The sequence below is a fragment of the Thalassophryne amazonica genome, chromosome 19 (assembly GCF_902500255.1).
Source record: "Thalassophryne amazonica chromosome 19, fThaAma1.1, whole genome shotgun sequence".
Lineage (NCBI taxonomy): Eukaryota > Metazoa > Chordata > Actinopteri > Batrachoidiformes > Batrachoididae > Thalassophryne > Thalassophryne amazonica.
In genome coordinates, this window is record NC_047121.1 from 68495648 (window position 1) to 68517700 (window position 22053).

At 44.3% G+C, this 22053-nt stretch overlaps 1 protein-coding gene across 2 annotated transcripts; it reads left to right on the forward strand.

The window, feature by feature from the left end:
* The first annotated feature begins 329 nt into the window (after positions 1-329).
* On the forward strand, positions 330-14787 carry prlh2r (prolactin releasing hormone 2 receptor). 2 transcript variants are annotated; one of them, XM_034159739.1, is made up of 4 exons: positions 330-694; positions 725-780; positions 11675-12561; positions 14295-14787. In XM_034159739.1, the coding sequence occupies exons 3-4, from the start codon at positions 11677-11679 to the stop codon at positions 14628-14630; spliced, it is 1221 nt and encodes a 406-aa protein (XP_034015630.1). In that variant the 5' UTR covers positions 330-694; positions 725-780; positions 11675-11676; the 3' UTR covers positions 14631-14787. The 2 variants fall into 2 exon arrangements, with proteins under 2 accessions (XP_034015630.1, XP_034015629.1); XM_034159738.1 differs by having other exon boundaries at positions 336-694; positions 725-784.
* The last annotated feature ends 7266 nt before the right edge of the window (positions 14788-22053 follow it).

Genomic DNA, 22053 nt, shown 5'->3' on the forward strand with positions numbered 1-22053 from the left:
AATGTTAAATCATTGGCAGCATCATCTGTAAACATAATCTATGCAGAAATATATGGCAAGAAATGTACTTCATGTATGCCAGCATCCAAAATGGATAAGGCACGAGAGAGAAGGATACTGGTTTAGTCACAACTCACAAGTGTCAAATATGTTTAAAGATGAAGAATATTTAAATATTTAGTCCATTAAGTGTGATTCTCACAGCAGAGCTGAAATGTAAGTGGGTATTTAAAAGGCAGCTTGTCCCATTTTTTTTTTCCAGGTATTTTGTCAAAATCACCCAGTTGAGACGTTTGTTCCAGGCTCTAAACTGTGATCGCCTGTAACATTAGTAACATTATACTGCTGTCACACCTCATAAAATATGACAGAATAAACTGACTATTTATTGCTGCAGACACTTCATGTACCTCAAAAGGAACATTATAGTGATACCACAGAAGATTAAAAACTCAATCAAAAAGGAGAAGGTTATTATACATTCAAGATTTACTACCACAGAAACAGTAGATGCCCAAAAGTAATAACATCCTAGAAGATGACAGAGCCTGTTGATTAGCAGGGATGCTTTGTGAATTTAAAGTGGCAGACGGCTGATTTTTTTTTTTTTTTCTGTTGGATGTGACTCACTCACATGGATGCTGCACATCTCATTCTGAGGCTCAGTGAGCTGCAGTGACAAACACCATCAGACCGCCTGCACACAGAATAAGACCCCACCAGGAGCCGGACCATCCTCAGGCCAAGTTCTGAACACACCGACCCCAATCTACATCTGTGGCAGGTATCTTCTTTTTTTTTCTTTTACTCTGACAACTGTGGAATTTGAATGTCTTGAAGAATAGACAGTAATCAATATTTTAGTGTAAAAGTTTTAGGCACCATAAAAATTTTGATTTAAATTTACTGTTGGCTTATTATTATTAGTGGTGGTGGTGGTGGTTAATAGTAGTAGTAGTATTATTTGTGTTGATGCTATGTTTTGTTTTGTTTTGTTTTTTAAACAATGGGTAAACACAAAATCTAATGTGAAATGTCCAAGTGTTCTTAATTAAAAAAAATTAAATAATCAAATATTATGTTTTTAAAATAACATTATTTTGGTTTTCCGAGTAAAAAAAAAATTTCTTTCTTGATAGATATACTGTCTTGTACATGACAACTAAAAGATATTTTCTGATAATCAGAAAAACGCATTAAACCAAACATCCTGATTTTCAAATAAACTGCAGAAAACAACTTAAAACAAATGGTGGCATTTTGTCAGCGTAAAGAAATTATGTGTTTTTAAAGGTGAAAATTTTACTTATATAACTATTAGATATGTAGCAGCTTCTTGAAATATTTTTCATATTTTTATTATTATATAAATATATGTAGCAGCGTCTTGAAATGTTATTCATATTTGTATTATATAAATACTAGATATGTAGTAGCTTCTCCAAATCCTATTCATATTTTTATTCTAAAAATATCAAATATGTAAAAGCTTATTGAAATCCATATTCTTTATGAAATTATTAGATATGTAACAGCTTCTTGAAATGTTATTCATATTTTTATTACATAAATATTAGATATTAATATGATTTGGAGAAGCTGTTACATATTTTTATTATAGAAATATCAGATATGTAACAGCTTATTTAAATGTTATTCATACTTTTATTATATAAATATTAGATATGTAACAGCTTCTCCATCTAATAATATTTTTATTATAAAAATTTTAGATATGTAGCAACTTCTTAAAATGTTACTGATTTTTTTAAAATTATTATATAAACATTAGATATGCAGCAGCTTCTCCAAATGCTATTTATAATTTTATCATAAAATTATTTGATCTGTAGAAGTGTCTTAATATGTTACTGATATTTTTATTATTATAAAAATATTAGATGTGTAGAAGCTTTCTAATTTCTAATTTTATTATAAAAAAAGATCAGATATGTAGCAGCTTCTCCAAATGCAATTTATAATATTATTATGTAAATATTAGATATGTAGCAATTTCTTAAAGTATTACTCGTATTTTTCTTATATAAATATTAGATATGTAGCAGTTTCTTAAAGTATCAATCATATTTTTCTTATATAAATATTACATATGTAGCAGGTTCTTAAAGTATTACTTATATTTTGTATTATTATATAAATATTAGATATGATGCAGCTTCTCCAAATGCTATTCATATTTTTATTATAAAAATGTTATATACGAGGTCTGTTAGAAAAGTAGCCGTCCTTGTTATTTTTTTCAAAAACCATATGGATTTGAATCACGTGTGATTACATCAGACATGCTTGAACCCTCGTGGGCATGCGAGAGTTTTTTCACGCCTGTTGGTTACGTCATTCGCCTGTGGGCAGTCTTTGAGTGAGGAGTCGCCCACCCTCTCGTCGTTTTTTCATTGTTTAGGAATGGCTCAGAGACTGCTGCTTTGTTTGATAAAAATTTGTTCAAAACTGTAAGGCACAACTGAGTGGACACCATTCGATAAATTCAGCTGGTTTTCGGTAAAAATTTTAACAGCTGATGAGAGATTTTGGTCTGGTAGTGTCGCCATAAGGACGGCCCACGGCGCCTGACGGCGATCTGCGCTTTGAGGCGGCAGCATCTCGCCATTTCAAGTTGAAAACTTCCACATTTCAGGCTCTGTTGACCCAGGAAGTCGTCAGAGAACAGAGAACTTTCAGAAGAAGTCGGCATGAGGAGTTTATTCGGACATTCCATTGTTAACGGACATTTTGTAATGAAAGAACGTGCAGGCAGAGTCGCATGTCGGGCCGGACCCGACCGCGGGGGGTCGCAACAGGAAAAACACCTCCATTGGAAACCTTAACGGGCAAGTTGGAACATGCCCAAGCTGTTAAACAATTTCTCAGATACTCACTTGTTGAAAGCCATCAAAAGCTGCCTGAATTTTACAAATGGTTTTCAACACGGAGGTGTTTTTCCTGTCGCGGCGCACACAGATTCACCGAGTCATCACGGAAACGACTCAGCGAATTTGCGCGCACGTCTTTCATTAAAAAATGTCCTTAAACAGTGGAATGTCCGCATAAAGTCCTCATGCCGGCCTCTTCTGAATCTTTGTTCTCTCACGACGTCCTGGGTGAATTAAGCCTTAAATTAGGATGTTTTCAGCTCGAAACAGGCTGACGACGGCGCCTGGAAGCGCTGCGCGACGTCCCGCTCCGTGGGAAGTCCTTACACCGACAGAAACACACCATAATCTCTCATCAGCCGTTAAACTTTTCACCGAAAACCAGCTTAATTTCTCGAATAGTGTCCACTCGGACAGGTCCAGAAAAATTTTTGATAAAGCAACGCGCGCCGTCTGGAGCAGCGTGTGAAACAAAGGAATTCAGCCGAGAGGGCGGGACCACATCTCACTCAAGGCCTGCCCACAGGAAAATGACGTCACCGACACGCGTGAAAAAAACTCACGCATGCGCACGAGGGTTCAAGCATGATTGGTGTAATCGCACGTCATTCAAATCCATATAGTTAAAAAAAAAAAAAGTGTCGGTTTCTTATCTAATACACCTCGTATAATATTATGTGCTTATAAGCAGATTTAAAGTTTTTCTCTCTCTCCCCCCACCACAATCAGTTTGTCTTAAATCCCCAGGATGATGGACCATGTTTGGAGATGTGTGCCAAAATGAAATGTTTTGTATTTATTGGAAAGACACAACCTTCTTATTTTGAAGGAAAAAAAGAGTCATACAGAAGGGACAAAAATAACCTCCTGACGGAGGTAAGAATCTGGCACAGGTGGTTGACTGTGGCTGGATTGTGTACTGTAGAGACTAATTAGTGGAAGTGATTAGGCTGCCTTGATTGAGGCACAGAACATGAGCTCTGAGGTCTGAAAAACACGAGGATTATGGCAGAAACCATAGAGTGAGGAAAAACAAGAATGGAGTCATGACAGCATTTCCATCTGGATCCCTATCAAACTGCAGGCAGTAATTATACGTTGTAAAGACACGTGTTTGAGTTGTTATCAAAAACTCTCAAAGTTACCTGACAGTGTTAAAAATGCAGTGGTAATTTCTGGATCTGCATCAGAGCAGGTAGCTCAATATGATAAATAATCGAGTTACAAATATTTAGACCTGGGTTCGGCTGGGAAGCTACTCTATCCAGACTCTCACTCAACGGAATCTGGAATAAGCACAAGTACCATTGGTCCTCATGGCCTATAACAGGTGGTACTTCTCTCTCACTAATGTTTAGGAGGATGTGTTGGTGTTGGTGTTGCATCCACTTACCTCATGGAACTGGCAATGGCTTAGATAGACCTCCCAGAAGTAATGATCTACCTACTACAGCCAGGTGCTACATTAGGCTGGTCCAGTCCTGGACATCATGTACCCCTGCCCATAGGAGATACCTGTAGATACCCAGACTACAATTGGATCTCCAGCCTAGAGAAAACTCTTCTTGGGGTTTGGTCATGAGATTAGCTGATCAGCCACTGCAAAATAAGCAATCACACAGTTGGAATTTGAAGTCCTGTTTCTGTCATAGGTGGCATGAAGTCACAAGTCATCTTCTAATACGTGATAGTCGAGCTGATATGCAACGTAATTTGGGTTTTATTGTGCAGAAACCTGAGAGGAACTTGATCCTACCTCTGGTTTCTGCTCTCAGTATGAATTAATCTGGTACCTTTCACCAGAGCTTGTGTAGGTGGACACATAGAAAGTCTTGTTTCTTCAAGAAATTTGGGAGAACTCCTAAAATATAACGTCCTCTTAATTAGGTTCCACACAACATTGTACAAATAAAAAGTACAGCCAATGGCAAGTGGTAAGAGTTTGCTTCCTGTTACACTGACAGGACCTATAATGCAGTTTCTGGATTCATGTGTTTGTTGATATCTTTGTCCAAGTCCTGTTACTGCTAGCTTTACCATATGGTTGTGATACCTGGACATCAGTGTTGGGGAAAGTGTAGTGACACGGACCCACAACAGGGGGCGCAAATGAACGGCCAATAGATGAGCCAAAAGGTAACAATTTAATGTTGTGAATGTGCACAACGATTATACAGACAATCTCAGAATCTGACAGCAGTCAATACACAAAGGTGACGTGTGGGCAGGCTCGAGGATAGAAGACGTCTGTCCTGAGAAGAGCCGGAACCACACGATTTCCGCCGCCACCGAACCTGGTGAATACTGGAGCCGCCAAGTCCCGAATTCCCAGGTGATCACCGTCCCCGACTGTTGGATCTGGTACTGCTGGCGAGGAGCACAAACAGTGAGATGTGGGTGTGTGCACACCCAGTAACAAAAACAGTCAGAAGGTGGAAAGTCACCTCCACCTCTAATCACACACTCGTGCAGCTCCTGTTAACCACTTATCTGGTTTGGGTGTGAAGCGAAGCCGTCGCTGTTCACACCAAACGCCAATCCAGCAGATAAGGCACACAACAGGAAAGCGGCTGCAAAAAGAGTTCAGACTATGACACAGTTTTCAGTACAGCAGAGAATTACCTTCCCAGGTAGATGATATCTCGGCAGCGAGGTGGAGATGACATCCGGCTTTTATGGAGTGATGAAATGACGGGTGAGAGCTGTCATGAGTTGATGTGTGACAGCTGTCACTCCCGGTTGTGTCCGTGGCGGCAGCGCCCTCTCGTGCCTGAAGCCCGCACTTCAGGCAGGGCACCCTCTGGTGGTGGGCCAGCAGTACCTCCTCTTCTGGCGGCCCACACAATAGGACCCCCCCCTCAACGGGTGCCTCCTGGTGCCCGACCAGGCTTGTCCGGGTGACGTCGGTAGAAGTCGGCCAGGAGGTCCGGGTCCAGGATGAAGCTCCTCTTCACCCAGGAGCATTCTTCAGGTCCATACCCCTCCCAGTCCACCAGACACTGAAACCCTCGGCCCTTCCGACGGACGTCCAGGAGCCTGCGAACCGTCCATGCAGGCTCCCCGTCGATGATCCGGGCAGGAGGCGGCGCCGGTCCGGGAGCACAGAGGGGTGAGGTGTGGTGTGGCTTGATCCGGGAAACATGAAAAACCGGGTGGACCCGCAGTGAAGCTGGGAGCTGGAGCTTCACTGCGGCCGGACTGAGGACTTTGAGGACCTTGAATGGACCAATATACCTGTCCTTGAGTTTGGGTGAGTCCACTTGGAGGGGGATGTCCTTCGTTGAAAGCCACACCTCCTGCCCGGGCTGGTAAGCAGGGGCCGGGGAACGCCGGCGGTCTGCATGGGCCTTAGCCCTCGTCCAGGCCTTCAACAAGGCAGAACGGGCGGTGCGCCACACCCGACGGCATCTTCGCAGGTGGGCCTGGACCGAGGGCACACCGACCTCTCCCTCCACCACGGGGAACAATGGGGGCTGGTACCCCAGACACACCTCAAATGGGGAGAGGCCGGTGGCAGAGGACACCTGACTGTTATGGGCGTACTCGATCCAGGCCAGATGGTGACTCCAGGCCGACGGGTGCGCGGATGTAACACAGCGGAGGGCCTGTTCAAGTTCTTGGTTGGCCCGCTCTGCCTGTCCATTCATCTGAGGGTCATATCCGGACGAGAGGCTCACGTTGGCCCCCAGTTCTCTGCAGAAACTCCTCCAAACCTGTGAGGAGAACTGAGGACCATGGTCCGAGACAATGTCAGTTGGTATCCCATGCAGGCGTACGACGTGGTGGACCAGGAGGTCTGCTGTCTCCTGGGCCGTAGGGAGCTTCGGGAGGGCCACGAAGTGGGCCGCCTTGGAGAAACGGTCCACTATCATGAAGATGGTCGTCATGCCCTGGGATGGTGGGAGGCCCGTGACAAAGTCCAGGCCAATGTGAGACCACTCCCGGACGTCGGCCTCCATGGACGCCCACCAGAAGCGCTGCCCGACAACTGCCACGGTCCTACGCACCCCTGGATGACAGGAGAGCTTGGACCCGTGACAGAAATCCAAGACTGCAGCTCTGGCCTCTGGTGGGACGTATAACCGGTTCTTTGGGCCAGTTCCGGGGTCCGGGCTCCGTGCCAGGGCCTCCCGGACGGTCTTCTCCACGTCCCAGGTGAGGGTGGCCACGATAGTGGACTCCGGAATGATGGGCTCTGGTGGATCCGACAGCTCAGTCTTGACCTCATCTTCATGCACCCGGGACAAGGCATCCGATCTCTGGTTCTTGGTCCCGGGGCGGTAGGTGATTCGGAAGTCAAAACGCCCGAAGAACAGTGACCAGTGGGCTTGCCTGGGGTTCAGCCGCCTGGCGGTCCTGATATACTCCAGGTTCCGATGGTCAGTGAAAACCGTGAACGGCACAGACGTTCCCTCCAACAGGTGTCTCCACTCCTCAAGAGCCTCTTTCACCGCAAGGAGTTCTCGATTGCCGACGTCATAGTTCCGTTCAGCTGGGGTCAACCTGCGAGAAAAGTAGGCACACGGGTGAAGAACCTTATCGGTCTCTCCGATCTGGCATAGCACGGCTCCTATCCCTGAGTCAGAGGCGTCCACTTCAACCATGAATTGGCGGCTAGGGTCGGGCTGCACCAGAACTGGTGCAGACGAGAACCGGCATTTCAACTCCTTGAACGCGGCTTCGCACCGATCCGACCAGGTGAAGGGGACTTTTGGAGAGGTCAGGGCTGTCAGGGGGCTAACTACCTGACTGTAGCCCTTAATGAACCTCCTGTAGAAATTTGCAAAGCCGAGGAACTGTTGCAGCTTCCTACGGCTTGTTGGTTGGGGCCAATCTCTCACCGCCGCAACCTTGGCCGGATCAGGGGCGACGGAGTTGGAGGAGATGATGAACCCCAGGAAGGACAAAGAGGTGCGGTGAAACTCACACTTCTCGCCCTTCACAAACAGCCGGTTCTCAAACAACCGCTGCAGGACCTGACGTACATGCTGGACATGAGTCTCAGGGTCCGGGGAAAAGATGAGTATTTCATCCAGATATACGAAGACGAATCGGTGCAGGAAGTCCCGCAAGACGTCATTAACCAAAGCTTGGAACGTCGCGGGGGTGTTAGTGAGGCCGAACGGCATGACCAGGTACTCAAAATGACCTAATGGGGTGTTAAATGCCGTCTTCCATTCGTCTCCCTTCCGGATCCGAACCAGGTGATACGCATTCCTAAGGTCCAGTTTGGTGAAAATTTGGGCTCCATGCAGGGGCGTGAACACTGAATCCAACAGGGGTAAAGGGTATCGATTACGAACCGTTATGTCGTTCAGCCCCCTGTAATCAATGCATGGACGGAGTCCGCCATCTTTCTTGCCCACAAAAAAGAAACCTGCACCCATCGGGGAGGTGGAATTCCGGATCAGCCCAGCAGCTAATGAGTCCCAGATGTAGGTTTCGATTGATTCGCGCTCAGGTCATGAGAGGTTGTACAGCCTGCTGGACGGGTACTCAGCGCCTGGGACCAAATCAATGGCACAATCGTATGGACGGTGCGGGGGAAGGGTGAGCGCCAGATCCTTGCTGAAGACGTCAGCAAGGTCGTGGTACTCAACCGGCACCGCCGTCAGATTGGGAGGGACTTTGACCTCCTCATTAGCATTTACACCGGGAGGAACCAAGGATCCTAAACACTTCCGGTGGCAGGTTTCGCTCCACTGAGTCACAACCCCAGACGGCCAATCAATCCGGGGATTGTGTTTAATCATCCATGGGAAGCCCAAAATCACGCGGGAGGTAGAAGGAGTTACAAAAAACTCAATCTCCTCCCGGTGATTCCCAGACACTACCAGGGTTACAGGTAGTGTCTTGTGTGTGATAAAAGGGAGAAGAGTGCCATCTAGTGCTCGCACCCTCACTGGCGAAGAAAGCGCCACCAGAGGGAGCCCTACCTCCCTTGCCCATCTGCTATCCAGCAGATTCCCTTCTGACCCCGTGTCCACCAGTGCTGGGGCTTGAAGGGTTAAATCCCCGCTCAGGATTTTAACTGGGAGTCGTGTTGACAGATGTGTATGACCCACGTGAATGTTTTGACCCCCCCCCCCTCAGCCCAGTCTCTAAGGGCGGGCGTTTGTGTTTTGACCGTTTGAGGCAGTCTCTCTGCTGATGCTCACTCGAGCCGCAGACAAAACACTCCCCGCGGACCAGCCTCCTCTGTCTGAATGTGGCCCTGCTCGTGTCCCTAGCACCGTCAGCAGGGGGAGCTGTAGCCACACGGAGCGCTATGGCTGTGGAGCGTGGGGAAGACGGCTCTCTTTCAGACCCGGGAGGAAGAGGGACGGCTTGTGCCTGACCACGCCCTTCGCCTCGCTCCCGTCGGCGTTCTTCTAACCGATTGTCCAATCGTATAACCAAATCGATAAGCTCAGCCAAATCCCGCGGTTCCTCCTTAGCCACAAGGTGCTCCTTCAGGACCAACGACAGTCCGTTTATGAAGGCGGCGCGGAGCGCAGTCATATTCCAGCCGGATCTCGCAGCCGTGATGCGGAAGTCGACTGCATATTCGGCTGCGCTGCGGCGCCCCTGTCTCATTGACAGCAGCACGGTAGACGCGGTTTCGCCTCTGTTAGGGTGATCAAAAACAGTTCTGAGCTCCCTCACAAACCCAGTATAAGAGGCGAGGAGCCGTGAACTCTCTTCCCAAAGCGCTGTAGCCCAAGCGCGTGCCTTGCCTCGAAGCAAATTAATCATGTAAGCCACCTTGCTGGCGTCAGACGCGTACATCACGGGATGTTGTGCAAAGACGAGCGAACACTGCATAAGAAAGTCCGCACACGTCTCCACACAACCTCCGTACGGCTCTGGGGGGCTTATGTATGCTTCAGGGGATGGTGGGGGGGGTCGTTGAATGACCAGTGGAATGTCTGTATTCGGCACCGGGTCGGCAGGAGGAGGAGCTGCAGCAGCGCCCTGAGCGCGCGCTTCCACCTGCGCGGTGAGAGCCTCCATCCTGCGATTAAGGATGATGTGTTGCTCGGTCATCAGGTCCATCCGAGCGGTAAAGGCGGTGAGGATGTGCTGCAACTCACCAATCACGCCTCCAGCCGACGCCTGTGCACCCTGCTCTTCCATTGGCTGTCCAACAGATGGTTGACGCCCCTCGGGATCCATGACGTTGGCCGAGATATCCTGTTGGGGAAAGTGTAGTGACACGGACCCACAACAGGGGGCGCACATGAACGGTCAATAGATGAGCCAAAAGGTAACAATTTAATGTTGTGAATGTGCACAACGATTATACAGACAATCTCAGAATCTGACAGCAGTCAATACACAAAGGTGACGTGTGGGCAGGCTCGAGGATAGAAGACGTCTGTCCTGAGAAGAGCCGGAACCACACGATTTCCGCCGCCACCGAACCTGGTGAATACTGGAGCCGCCAAGTCCCGAATTCCCAGGTGATCACCGTCCCCGACTGTCGGATCTGGTACTGCTGGCGAGGAGCACAAACAGTGAGATGTGGGTGTGTGCACACCCAGTAACAAAAACAGTCAGAAGGTGGAAAGTCACCTCCACCTCTAATCACACACTCGTGCAGCTCCTGTTAACCACTTATCTGGTTTGGGTGTGAAGCGAAGCCGTCGCTGTTCACACCAAACGCCAATCCAGCAGATAAGGCACACAACAGGAAAGCGGCTGCAAAAAGAGTTCAGACTATGACACAGTTTTCAGTACAGCAGAGAATTACCTTCCCAGGTAGATGATATCTCGGCAGCGAGGTGGAGATGACATCCGGCTTTTATGGAGTGATGAAATGATGGGTGACAGCTGTCATGAGTTGATGTGTGACAGCTGTCACTTCCGGTTGTGTCCGTGGCGGCAGCGCCCTCTCGTGCCTGAAGCCCACACTTCAGGCAGGGCGCCCTCTGGTGGTGGGCCAGCAGTACCTCCTCTTCTGGCGGCCCACACAACACACAGTGACTTACAGTGAGATGACAACTAAAGCCTTGGGTACCACTGGAGTGTTTGTGTGTCAAAAAAGTGGTTACTTTGGTTGACTAAAATGAGGTGGACCACTTGCATTGTGATGGAACTTCAGCTGTGACGCTGTGGTCATGTGATGTGTTTTCCTGAGCATGAGTCAGCATGGAGATGCCTCAGTGTTGAGGATCCACATGACTGGACCAGACCAAGGAGACATCCATGTATCACCTGGCTGTAGCAGATTGATGGTTGGTTTTAGGAAATGGTCCATTGGCAGTTTCATATGTTGTCTTCCATTGCACTTAAAACTCTGGCAGGGGGCGGAGCTCCAACTTGGAGAAGTGCAATGGAATGGCCATTGAAATAGAAATTTGAAGTCAGAAACTCTTGCAAGATCTGTCTAGACAAAGTTTGTTGATCTAGCATCACAGCAATATGTTGGCGCACACAATGAGCAGTAAGCAGAATTACCTTCTCATCAATTTTTACCTGTGTTTGATGGCAGGTTTTATGCAATAAATTTATCTGACAAGTATTGACTTGAGTTGTGGATCTTGGTGTTGCTGTCAGGACAGTAGTGGGTCACAAAGTATCTCCCTTCCAAGATGGTAGATGAAAATAATAATGGAAAGAAGCTTGATGTCCCTTTCACAAGCAGATCCACCAGGAAGTCGGAAATACAGTCTCAGAATGATCAACTTTCATCTTGCAAAGGAACACAGCAGTAGTATAGAGGAAGCAGTACCATCACATGCTCTTAGACTTGACCTGGGAATGTATAAATTCTGTAATTCAGTGTCTTTTGTTTTCTACAGCGATGACCTGGGAGATATCACGGAACTGTTCCCAGAAGAATTCTTCTATTCCACTGTCAGCTACATCTCCAACCTTAGCTGAGTCTCCCTCCTGTTGCTGCAACTCGTCCAACTCCCTGTTCTTCCCGTCCTTTTCTGGGTTAGACCTCCTGTTCGACCTGAGACTCCTCTTCATCCCTCTGTACTGCGCTGTGGTCCTGGTTGCCTGCTTTGGCAACCTCCTGCTGCTCTTCCTCATTTGGCACAACAAGAAAAGACACAACACGACCCATTTTCTCATCAGCAACTTGGCCCTTGTTGACTTGGTCATGTGTGTGTTGTGCGTGCCTTTGACGGCGTCATATGCTTTTGACAAACGTGGTTGGATATTTGGCCCCCAAATGTGTCATTTTGTCACTATGATGCAGTGTGCCGCCGTCTACGCAGCAGTGCTGTCCCTCATGGCCATTGCAGTGGATCGTTACATTGTTGTGGCTTATCCCATCCGGAAAAGAGCAGGTTGTCAGTTCTGCTGTGGTCTGGTGGTGCTGATCTGGTTGCTCTCTCTGGCGCTGTCCATGCCCACGGCACTGCATACAGTCTACCTGGATCTGCGGGCTGCAGGCCTTCAGATGGCCATATGTGAAGAGTTCTGGGATGGACAGGAGCATGGCCGCCTCATCTATTCCTGTTTCATTCTCTTCTTCTCGTATTTTGTCCCATTGACCACTGTTTCTATTTCCTACTGCGCCATATCCCATCAGCTAAGGCACGGGGCCATCTCAAGTTTGAAAGTGTCTCCTGATCTGAGATCTGCAGGAGCAGTCTGGACCAGACGGAGGAGGAAGACCTTTTACTTGCTACTGGCATCCGTTCTCTGCTTTGCCTTCTCCTGGCTCCCAATACAGGTACTACTATAATGGAAGGAAAGAGTGGAGGCAGTTACTTGCAAATTCTCATCTTCTGAAAAGAAACATTACCTTTTCAGATTAGGAAAACTAAATGTGTCCTTCTAAACTAACAAAATCTGCTAGTTTTGCAAACACCTTTCCACAGAATTACTGTGATGCCCTTTGATTTGTGTGGCAGTCACAGAGGTAGGATGGATATGACGATGTAGGTTTAGGAAACAGATATCCCAGCTTTTTCCTCCAACTACTTCCCAACTAATCATCCCTGTACTTTCTCATTCTACCACCAAATGTCCTTGTCTCTCTTTCCATCTAGATGTCATACTCAAGAGCTTCCTTGTCATCTCTTTCATCACATCGGCAGTAGCTGTCCAGTGTTTCTTCACTGTCTGTCTCACCTCCTCCCCAAATTTCACAAAGAAGTCATATGTGCTGATGACATCTATCATCACCTCTTCAACTTCCATCATCGGATCCTTTGTTTAGATATCACTCTCTTCCTCTTCTTCACCTCTAAAATCATCCAACAAACTACCACCTGATGCCATCTTGCTGCTCTCTCCCCTGCCACCACCATATCCAGTTTTTTTCAGGTTACATGTCATGTATAGGTTATATGGATATAGTCAACCTGTATGCACCTTACTTCAGTACACCACCCTGTGCTCCTCCTCCTTCTTAAAATACGTAGACCACAACATCCATATCCTTTTTTCAACATCCACCACTGTCGATACTTCAAGATTACTCTCCTTGACACCATATATCTCCATCACCCCCTTATCAAGTGGGGTCCCTTCACCAACAAGCCCATTGAAGTCCACAGCAATCATGACTCTTTCTTACTGATCTAATTCCCTCTTGAAATCTTCTTTCTCCTTCATCTCACACCCCACTTGTGGAACATATGCGCTGATGACATTTATCATCAACTGTTCAATTTCCAGCTTCACATTCCCCACCCGTCAGACACTTGTGTCACCTCCAATAGATTCTTCATCAGCTTTTCCTTCAGGATTAGATTCCTGCAAAGACTAAAGTTTAAGAAAAACCTACATCGTGTAAACTGAAAGGAGTGTTCTGAAATAGATTAAAGTCTGAAATATGTGTAGCTAATGTCAAGGTAATGCCATAACTAATAGCGATGCATTTAAAGTCCTTCACACCCTCAATTTAGTATCAACATACTCAAGAATTCAAGACCTGCTTTATCATTTAAAGAATACAACAGTGGGTTCTGGCTTTATGAAGCCAAACAGAGCACAAATCCAACCTTTTTTTTGCTGCTGTACTTGTATGAAATTTAAATTGTTGTTGCTGGCATAGAAATCAATGGGTGAAACCACAACCTGCACACAGCCAGACTAATTCTTGAAAATTAGTATCTGCTGGTGTAAATCAAGTATGAGTTCTTAGATTCATCCGGTCCCCAGACTAGCACTATCCCGCATGAACGCATTTGTTCAGGTTTAGTTCCTTAAAGTCTGACTATAGAAATCTTCTCTGTGGTCCCTTATTGGTGGAATAACCTGCAGTGTTCCAAGTCCCTTTGAAAATAGCTTCTCATTATTGCAAATAAATTTTATATAAAGGTGAAACATATAACTCTACTTGTTAATTCTGATTTGAATACAGATGACAAACTTGAAGGCCCATCTGGAAAAATTGTATTTCTAATTTGATAATGATAACCTTATGCTAACCTTACAAAGTCTAACTTCATCCAACAGGTGGTGAATTTGATCCGCGATCTGGACACCGACTTCTCCATCCTGGGGAAGAATTACGTAAACATCATTCAGGTTTCGAGTCACCTGTTCGCCATGAGCTCTGCCTGCTACAACCCATTTATTTATGCCTCATTACACAATAAGTTCCTGTCCTACCTGTGTCGCCACTTTCTATCCTGGAGAAGGGGGACAGCAAAGGTCAGAGGTCAGGGGTCAAGCTTGGGGACAGCGTCGCAGAGAGTGCTGCGCCTTCACAGCTGCTCCATTGTAGCAGAGGTGCCGGATACCGCGACGAAGAACAACCTTCCTCTAAACAACTACGCTTGTGTGATTTAAAACCATCAAGGGTTTCAACAACTGCACGGAACACAGACATAAAAACAATGTAAACAGCAACCTGATTACTGTAGTTCTCTGTGTACATTCGGAATACATTTTCTGTCGGGTCCATAAGTCTTTGAACAGTGACAATATTTGGAATTTTGTACACCACCACAATCAAATTGAAATTAAACATCATGTTGACTCTTAATTGAAGAAGAATATATCACTTTAACCATTTAGAAATTACAGATAATTTGTATATGTAGTGCCTTCATTTTAGAGGCCATAAATAATTGGACAAGTTCAATATCAAGATTGTTGTTAAGACAAACAGTTTTCTTCAGACAAGTCGGGGGATGGATACATGAACATTTCAGAGTCACCGAATATATGTTTTTTGCATCATTTACAGCAAACAATATGGTACTGCACATTAAGTCTGTCTGGAGTAGGCAGTACTCAAAAACTGAGTGACTATGCAAAAGGAGACTAGTGAGGGAAGCCACTCCCTGCTGCTGTGGTAACCCTGCTCAAAAACAGGAGCAGGCAAAAGGAGAACAACAACAACAGCAACCGTAATGTGTATTTCTTCATGATTGATGCAAACAAACTCCAAGACATATTCGGTGACTTGGAAATGTTCATGTATCTATCCCCTGACTAGTCAAAAGACAACTGGCTGTAAAAGTGATGATTTGCATGTAAAAAGACAAATAAAAAACATTTTCCAATTACCTACAGCCTCTGAAAATGGTAGGAATGTGTATTAAAGCAGAAGATATAATATTTAAACTCCACCGCGGTGATGCACATAAGATGAATAACTAAAATTTTTGCAGTCCAAATACTTATGGACCTGAGTGGATGAACATGTAAATGCTAAATGTTAGTGTTGCATTAAAATGATGAATCTTTCTGTTCTCCAGTGAGCTTAAAATGCACTTCAGTCTGTTGTGCCTTTGTATTTGTAATTAGATGTAATGGAATTTAGAAATTTTCATTGTCTGCATCTTTGTATCCGTTTTTTGGTTGTTGTTTATGATACAGTGTGATAACAGTAAAAAAATAAGTCATTATTGTCTGCTTTAACTGTTACATGAATATAGTGTTACTGTTATGTGTATATTTTGTTAAAATCTGTTTTGCAGCTTGTCTGTGGTCACAAATGTGTGTGTGTGTGTACACACACACATTGTTACATATATATACATTGATTGATTTATTCATTTCTAAATTTTAAGAGTTTGCAGCAATTTTGTATTTAACACAGTTAAAATTGAAAGTTCAGGCTGACAGAAGTGTGTCATCAGTAATCAATCAGTCAATCAATTTTTTATATAGCGCCAAATCACAACAAACAGTTGCCCCAAGGCGCTTTATATTGTAAGGCAAGGCCATACAATAATTATGTAAAACCCCAACGGTCAAAACGACCCCCTGTGAGCAAGCACTTGGCTACAGTGGGAAGGAAAAACTCCCTTTTAACAGGAAGAAACCTCCAGCAGAACCAGGCTCAGGGAGGGGCAGTCTTCTGCTGGGACTGGTTGGGGCTGAGGGAGAGAACCAGGAAAAAGACATGCTGTGGAGGGGAGCAGAGATCGATCACTAATGATTAAATGCAGAGTGGTGCATACAGAGCAAAAAGAGAAAGAAACAGTGCATCATGGGAACCCCCCAGCAGTCTACGTCTATAGCAGCATAACTAAGGGATGGTTCAGGGTCACCTGATCCAGCCCTAACTATAAGCTTTAGCAAAAAGGAAAGTTTTAAGCCTAATCTTAAAAGTAGAGAGGGTGTCTGTCTCCCTGATCTGAATTCTAGTCATTTTCGCTGCTGAAGTTGTCCTTTTTCCACACGACATCTTGATTTGTCATAACAGGACACATTTTTCTTCAAACTAAACAGGTTTATTTCTCTGAGCGTGTAATATTATCCACCACTCTGGTATTGTGGGGAGTTGCGCACAACACACACACACACACACAAAATGAAAAACAGCCACTATTAGTGTTTTCTCCATTCTGTAATAAAAGCCACAATGATGATTTATAGGATGAAAAAATACTTTTATATAATGACACTGAAGCAAGAATAACAGAAAATCATTAGTAATATTTTTCTCTCTGATACCATTAGTGTCCCACTAAATCTGAATAAAAGGCACAAAAGATACTGTTCATGTCATTCTCACACCTTATTGCTGGTTTAATCTGACACATGAATGAGCTGAGGGTGTTTTGAAATTAAAACCTCTAAAATAATTACGTAATGGATCCAATATTAATACTTTCTCACTATTTTCTTTTAAATGAATTTGACACATAAAACTCTGCAGTTTGCACAGTGACGACTTCAGCTGCAGACTGAAATAAAAGATGAAAGTTTTTGGGGAAAGTGTGACTCATGTGGATCATAAAGAGATTCAAAGTGTGGATTCCACACACACACACACACACAGTTTTACACCTGCTGCTTCTTTCATGTCTGTATCATTTCTAACTAGAGCACTTTGTTCGTAGAACACAAACCTCTGCCAACACTACTTTCCAATTCCACAAATTTTTACCTTGGAAAAAAATTTCAAGGTCAAAGTCCTGTTACAAGTGGCTTTTCACAAGCTAAAATATAATACAAAATATAGTTCAAAAGGGCTTTTCAATATTAAAATCAAATATCTGCTGAATCTGCAATCTGGATCAGATGCAGGTGAAACTACGTCTATTGACTGAGAGTGTCAGTTTGCACGTCATTGTTACAAATGAGAGTGATTGAGGCACTTTTGATTGAGATATAATCTTTCAAACTTTGTCAGGTGATAGTGAGTGCCAGTCTGCACCTCACTTTCAAATATGAGAGTGACTGGGACACATTTAATTAAGATATAATGTGAAATATACATCTTCCAATCTTCGACTGGACTGGGTTGCTTGACGCGAGGACGTTTCACTTCAAATTGCAGAAGCTTCCTCAGCTAAACTTCTTGCTCTGGTAGTCTGACTTCTGTCTGACCCTTGTCGAGAAGAGCAAACAGAAGCCATAAAAGCTGGAGTTTTAAACCTAACCAGATGCCTCCTATAGAGAGGGAGACTGCTATTGGCTAGTGATTAAACAATTGCTTTAATTAGCACCTATTGTGCTCTAGTTAGCACCCTCCTAATGACAGGGTAGCTGTCCCTCCTAATAATGGGACTGATGCATCTCCTGATGATGTGAATGACTCATTACCATGAACAAATGGTCAAGCAACCCAGTCCAGTCGAAGATTCAAGCTTCTCTACTATGGAAACCACCTGGACAACTGAGAGCCTACAAAGAAACATTAAACGATAGGGATTTTTCCTGACTTTGACCCTGCAAAATTATCCGTTCTTGCCTATCAGGATATGAATCCTCTGTAAAACATTTCATAACAATATATGAGAAATTGTGGGTTACAGGCTGTTCACAAACATACAAACAGGGGTGAAAACATAAGCTCCACCCAACTTTGTTGGTGGAGGTAAAAATGCAAATGCGAGCAGGATTAAGGTTTAAACAGGCAGAAGGCTGAGCAGCCTCTGCAGAGATTTTTTTGCGGTGCATAAATTCCAAATCATAGAGTTTATTGGGGGTAAGGAATGCAAATAGCAATAATAATAACAATTCCATGTTTGTCCTGATTGGCATGCTGCACAGAACAGACATCTAAAAGAGCAGGAAATGTTGGAAAAATTCAGAGTTCTGCCAAATGAGTCAGTGCAAAAACCTTGCAGCTGCACAATTACAAGACCTGGGATTTGAAATGAAACAGTCGCCTGCTCAGACACGATGGAAGATGTGATCCAATGCCTTTGCCAACACTTTTTTGACATGTGGGAGGAACTCATATCCAGTCAGTGAGTGTGCATACGTGTACACCCACAATTAAGATGCTGAACTTTGACCCATTCCACACAACTTGGTTTCAAATCAAAGGAGTTGTGTTCAAAAAGTTACATACGTATATCTGAGGATTCATACTGAGTGTGAGAAAGGGTTGTTGGTTCAATTCCTGGCTTCTGTGCCATAGCACCCTTTGAACAAGCACCAAATTCCTCCCGTTGTAGTAAAAGTGCAGAGCGTGTGGACAAACAAGTGCAACCGCTGTCCTTGATCTATAACACACAGTGGAGCACGTGGACGGGCGACATTTCAGGTGGAAAGATGAGAAGAACATAAAGAGAAAAACAACAGATATTAATCAAATCAAGTGTTGGTCGCTATTTAAATTTTAAAAGGTGTAGGTTTTGGCACTGCACCAGCAGCACTTGTGGAAATGGCACACATAAAACATACTCAACTTTAGAGACTCTCATGTTGGAAAAATCAAGTTTTTTTTCATTACTTCTTTTGTTAAAAAAGACTCGTGTGACATCTGCTGGAGGTATCAGAGCAAATTTATCATCATATTGGATTCTGGCTTTCTCCATTTTCTGTTTTTTGGCTCGAAGCTCATAAAGCAGTGATTCCTGTTAAGACAAAAAAAAAAGTTTTTTGGTACCTTTTTTGGGAGAGGGGAAAAAAATAAAGTGTCAAATAAATACAAAAAGGTGTGCAAATACAAAATAAAAAATTAAAAGTAAATGTAAAGTTGTCACAATTAATGGGATTACATACGACAGCTCTAGTAGGGGACCCCAAACTTCTCTTTCACCGAACACATTGACCATCTCTGACTGGGGGATCCTGAGGTGTTCCCAGACCAGTGTGGAGATATAATCTCTCCACCTAGTCCTGGGTCCTCCCCGGGGTCTCCTCCCAGATGGACGTGCCAGGAACACCTCCCTAGGTAGGCGCCCAGGGGGCATCCATACCAGATGCACAAACCACCTCAACTGGCTCCTTTCAGCATGAAGGAGCAGTGACTCTGCTCAGAGCTCCTCACAAATAACTGAGCTTCTCACCTTATCTTGGAGGGAGACACTAGCCAACCTCCTGAGGAAACCTATTTTGACTGCTTGTACCCACGATTGAGTTCTTTCGGTTATGACCCAACCCTCATGACCATAGGTGAGAGTAGGAACGAAGACTGACCAGTAGATCAAGAGCTTTGCCTTTTGGCTCAGCTCCCTTATCGGCACAACAGTACGGTAGAGCGAATGCAACACAGTCCATGCTGCACCGAATCTCCGGCCAATCTCACCTCCGTTGTCTCCTCACTCATGAACTTGACCCCGAGATATTTGAACTCCTTCACTTTGGGTAAGACCTCATTCCTTACCCCGAGTAGGCAATCCATCAGTTTCCTGCTGAGAACCATGGCCTCAGATTTAGAGGTGACATCGGCCGCTTCACACTCGGGTGCGAACTGACTCAATGAGTGCAGGAGGTCACAGGCCGATGATACTAACAGGACCACATCATCTGCAAAAAGCAGTAAATGAGGTCCTCAACCCACCAAACTAAAGACCCTCCCCCCCACAACCACGCCTCGATATCCTGTCCATGAATATCACAAACAGGATTAATGATAAGGAGCAGCCCAGAAACAAGTTTGACTTACTGCGGAGAACCTGAACACAGCTCTCGATTTGTGAGTACAGAGCTTAGATGGCCTTAAGAAGTGACCCCCTCACTCTATACTTCTGCAGCACCTCCCACAGTATTTCTCAGGGTACCCAATCATACGCCTTCTCCAAGTCCACAAAACATGTAGACTGGATGGGCATACTCCCAGGAACCCTCCAGGATCCTTGTGAGAGTGAAGAGCTGGTCAGTTGTTCCACAACCAGGACACAACCCGCATTGTTCCTCTTCAATCAGAGGTTCAACTATTGGCTGAACCCAACTTTCCAGCACCCTGGAGTAGACTTTACCAGGGAGGCTGCCCCTCTAGTTGGCACACACTCTCTAGTCCCCTTTTTTTTAAATCTGGAGACCACCACCCCAGTCTGACACTCCTTTGGCACTGTCCCAGACCTCAACACGATGTTGAAGAGATGTTACAACAATAACATTAAAAAACAAAAACCCCAGAAAACACAAAAATGTGTATTTCTATTTAATATGTGTATATTATCTAAACACTCACTTTGGTCACTGATGTTTTACGCCCCATTGATGCCACAAAAATACTGTCTAAGTGAGCCACCATGTGGGCAACTGCTGTAACTACATCTTGTCAGTTGTTCCAACAAAAAACAAACACACACGTTCAAACTCATATATTATTTATTACAATTAAATATTTCTTATATTACAGAGGTCCATTTCATACAAATCTGTGCTGTGATTAATATTTCCAAAATGCCATGCAAAGAATATAAACATAATTTCACATGAGAGGAACCAAACTTGAGGGTTTTTGTACACCTGGGAATGAAATTCATGTTTCACTAACCTCTTCTCTCTCTTTTTTTGGTGCAAACATTTCTTGATAATTATTCAAAAATCAGACCAATGAACGAATATAAAAGGCTTTCAGCAGAAGGTGGGTTCAAACTAACTGTTCGTCCTTCTCTATGTTGGTAAATGGTCAATGGGAAACGAGGCACAGAGGACCGGTTAAGACACGAGTATCACACATCCTGATTCAAATCCATGCGTTTCCAGAGTGATTCCTAAGGCCAGAATTCGGACGTGTGATGGTAGATGAAGAACCAAATCAATGCAGATGTGGTGATAAACCCAAGAAAAGATTTTCAGCAGAAGGATTTGACAGTAAATTTTGGTTTACCGAGAACATCAGTTCAGATTGATTTCAGCTTTTGACCCAGTGATTAATTCAAATAAAAATATTAAACAGAATGTTGGTAATTTAGTGTTACGATACACCCATATATATATATATATATATATATATATTTTCCTCTTTCTTTTGAGTATCGAACTCCATTTTAAGCTTCAAAACTCGCTTTCAAATGTTTGTTGGTCCCACCTTCATGAAGGACACCAGCTGTGGTCACACAGAGGAACAGCAGTATTTAAAAAACAAAAACAGACGGCTAACTTCGTCTATGAGCCAGTCATCAATTTTGACCTAATCGGTACCACGAAACGACACTTAGAATCCAGATGATGCAAATTATTTGTTGAAATAAAAGGATTAATAAATAAAATTGTTTTGACTGAAATAGTTTTGACTGCGTTAAATGTTTGATTTCCAAAGTAACGGTCAAACAAGGTCTATGTACATTGGATTCTTTGACAACGTACCATCCCTGGTTCTCAAGACCAGGCACCTAAGTGGCTCTACTCTACTCTCCTATTTTACTCTTCCTTTTTAGATATACCTTTGTATACTGGCATAGTTCCACCTTAGAACTGGAATATAATATATAAGATATACGTACACGTACGTGTATATATACACGTACCTTACTGAATTTTCGTGTGACATATGTTACCCTGTAACATGATAACTAAGTATGACAGATGGTGTAAACTATTCCTTTTTAGAACCCTATTAACCCAACCA

Coding starts and splice junctions, on each gene's coding strand:
- prlh2r (XM_034159739.1), top strand. CDS start 11,677: ATGACCTGGGAGATATCACGGAACTGTTCCCAGAAGAATTCTTCTATT. Junction 12,562..14,294: donor TCTCCTGGCTCCCAATACAG/GTACTACTATAA, acceptor TTCATCCAACAG/GTGGTGAATTTGATCCGCGA.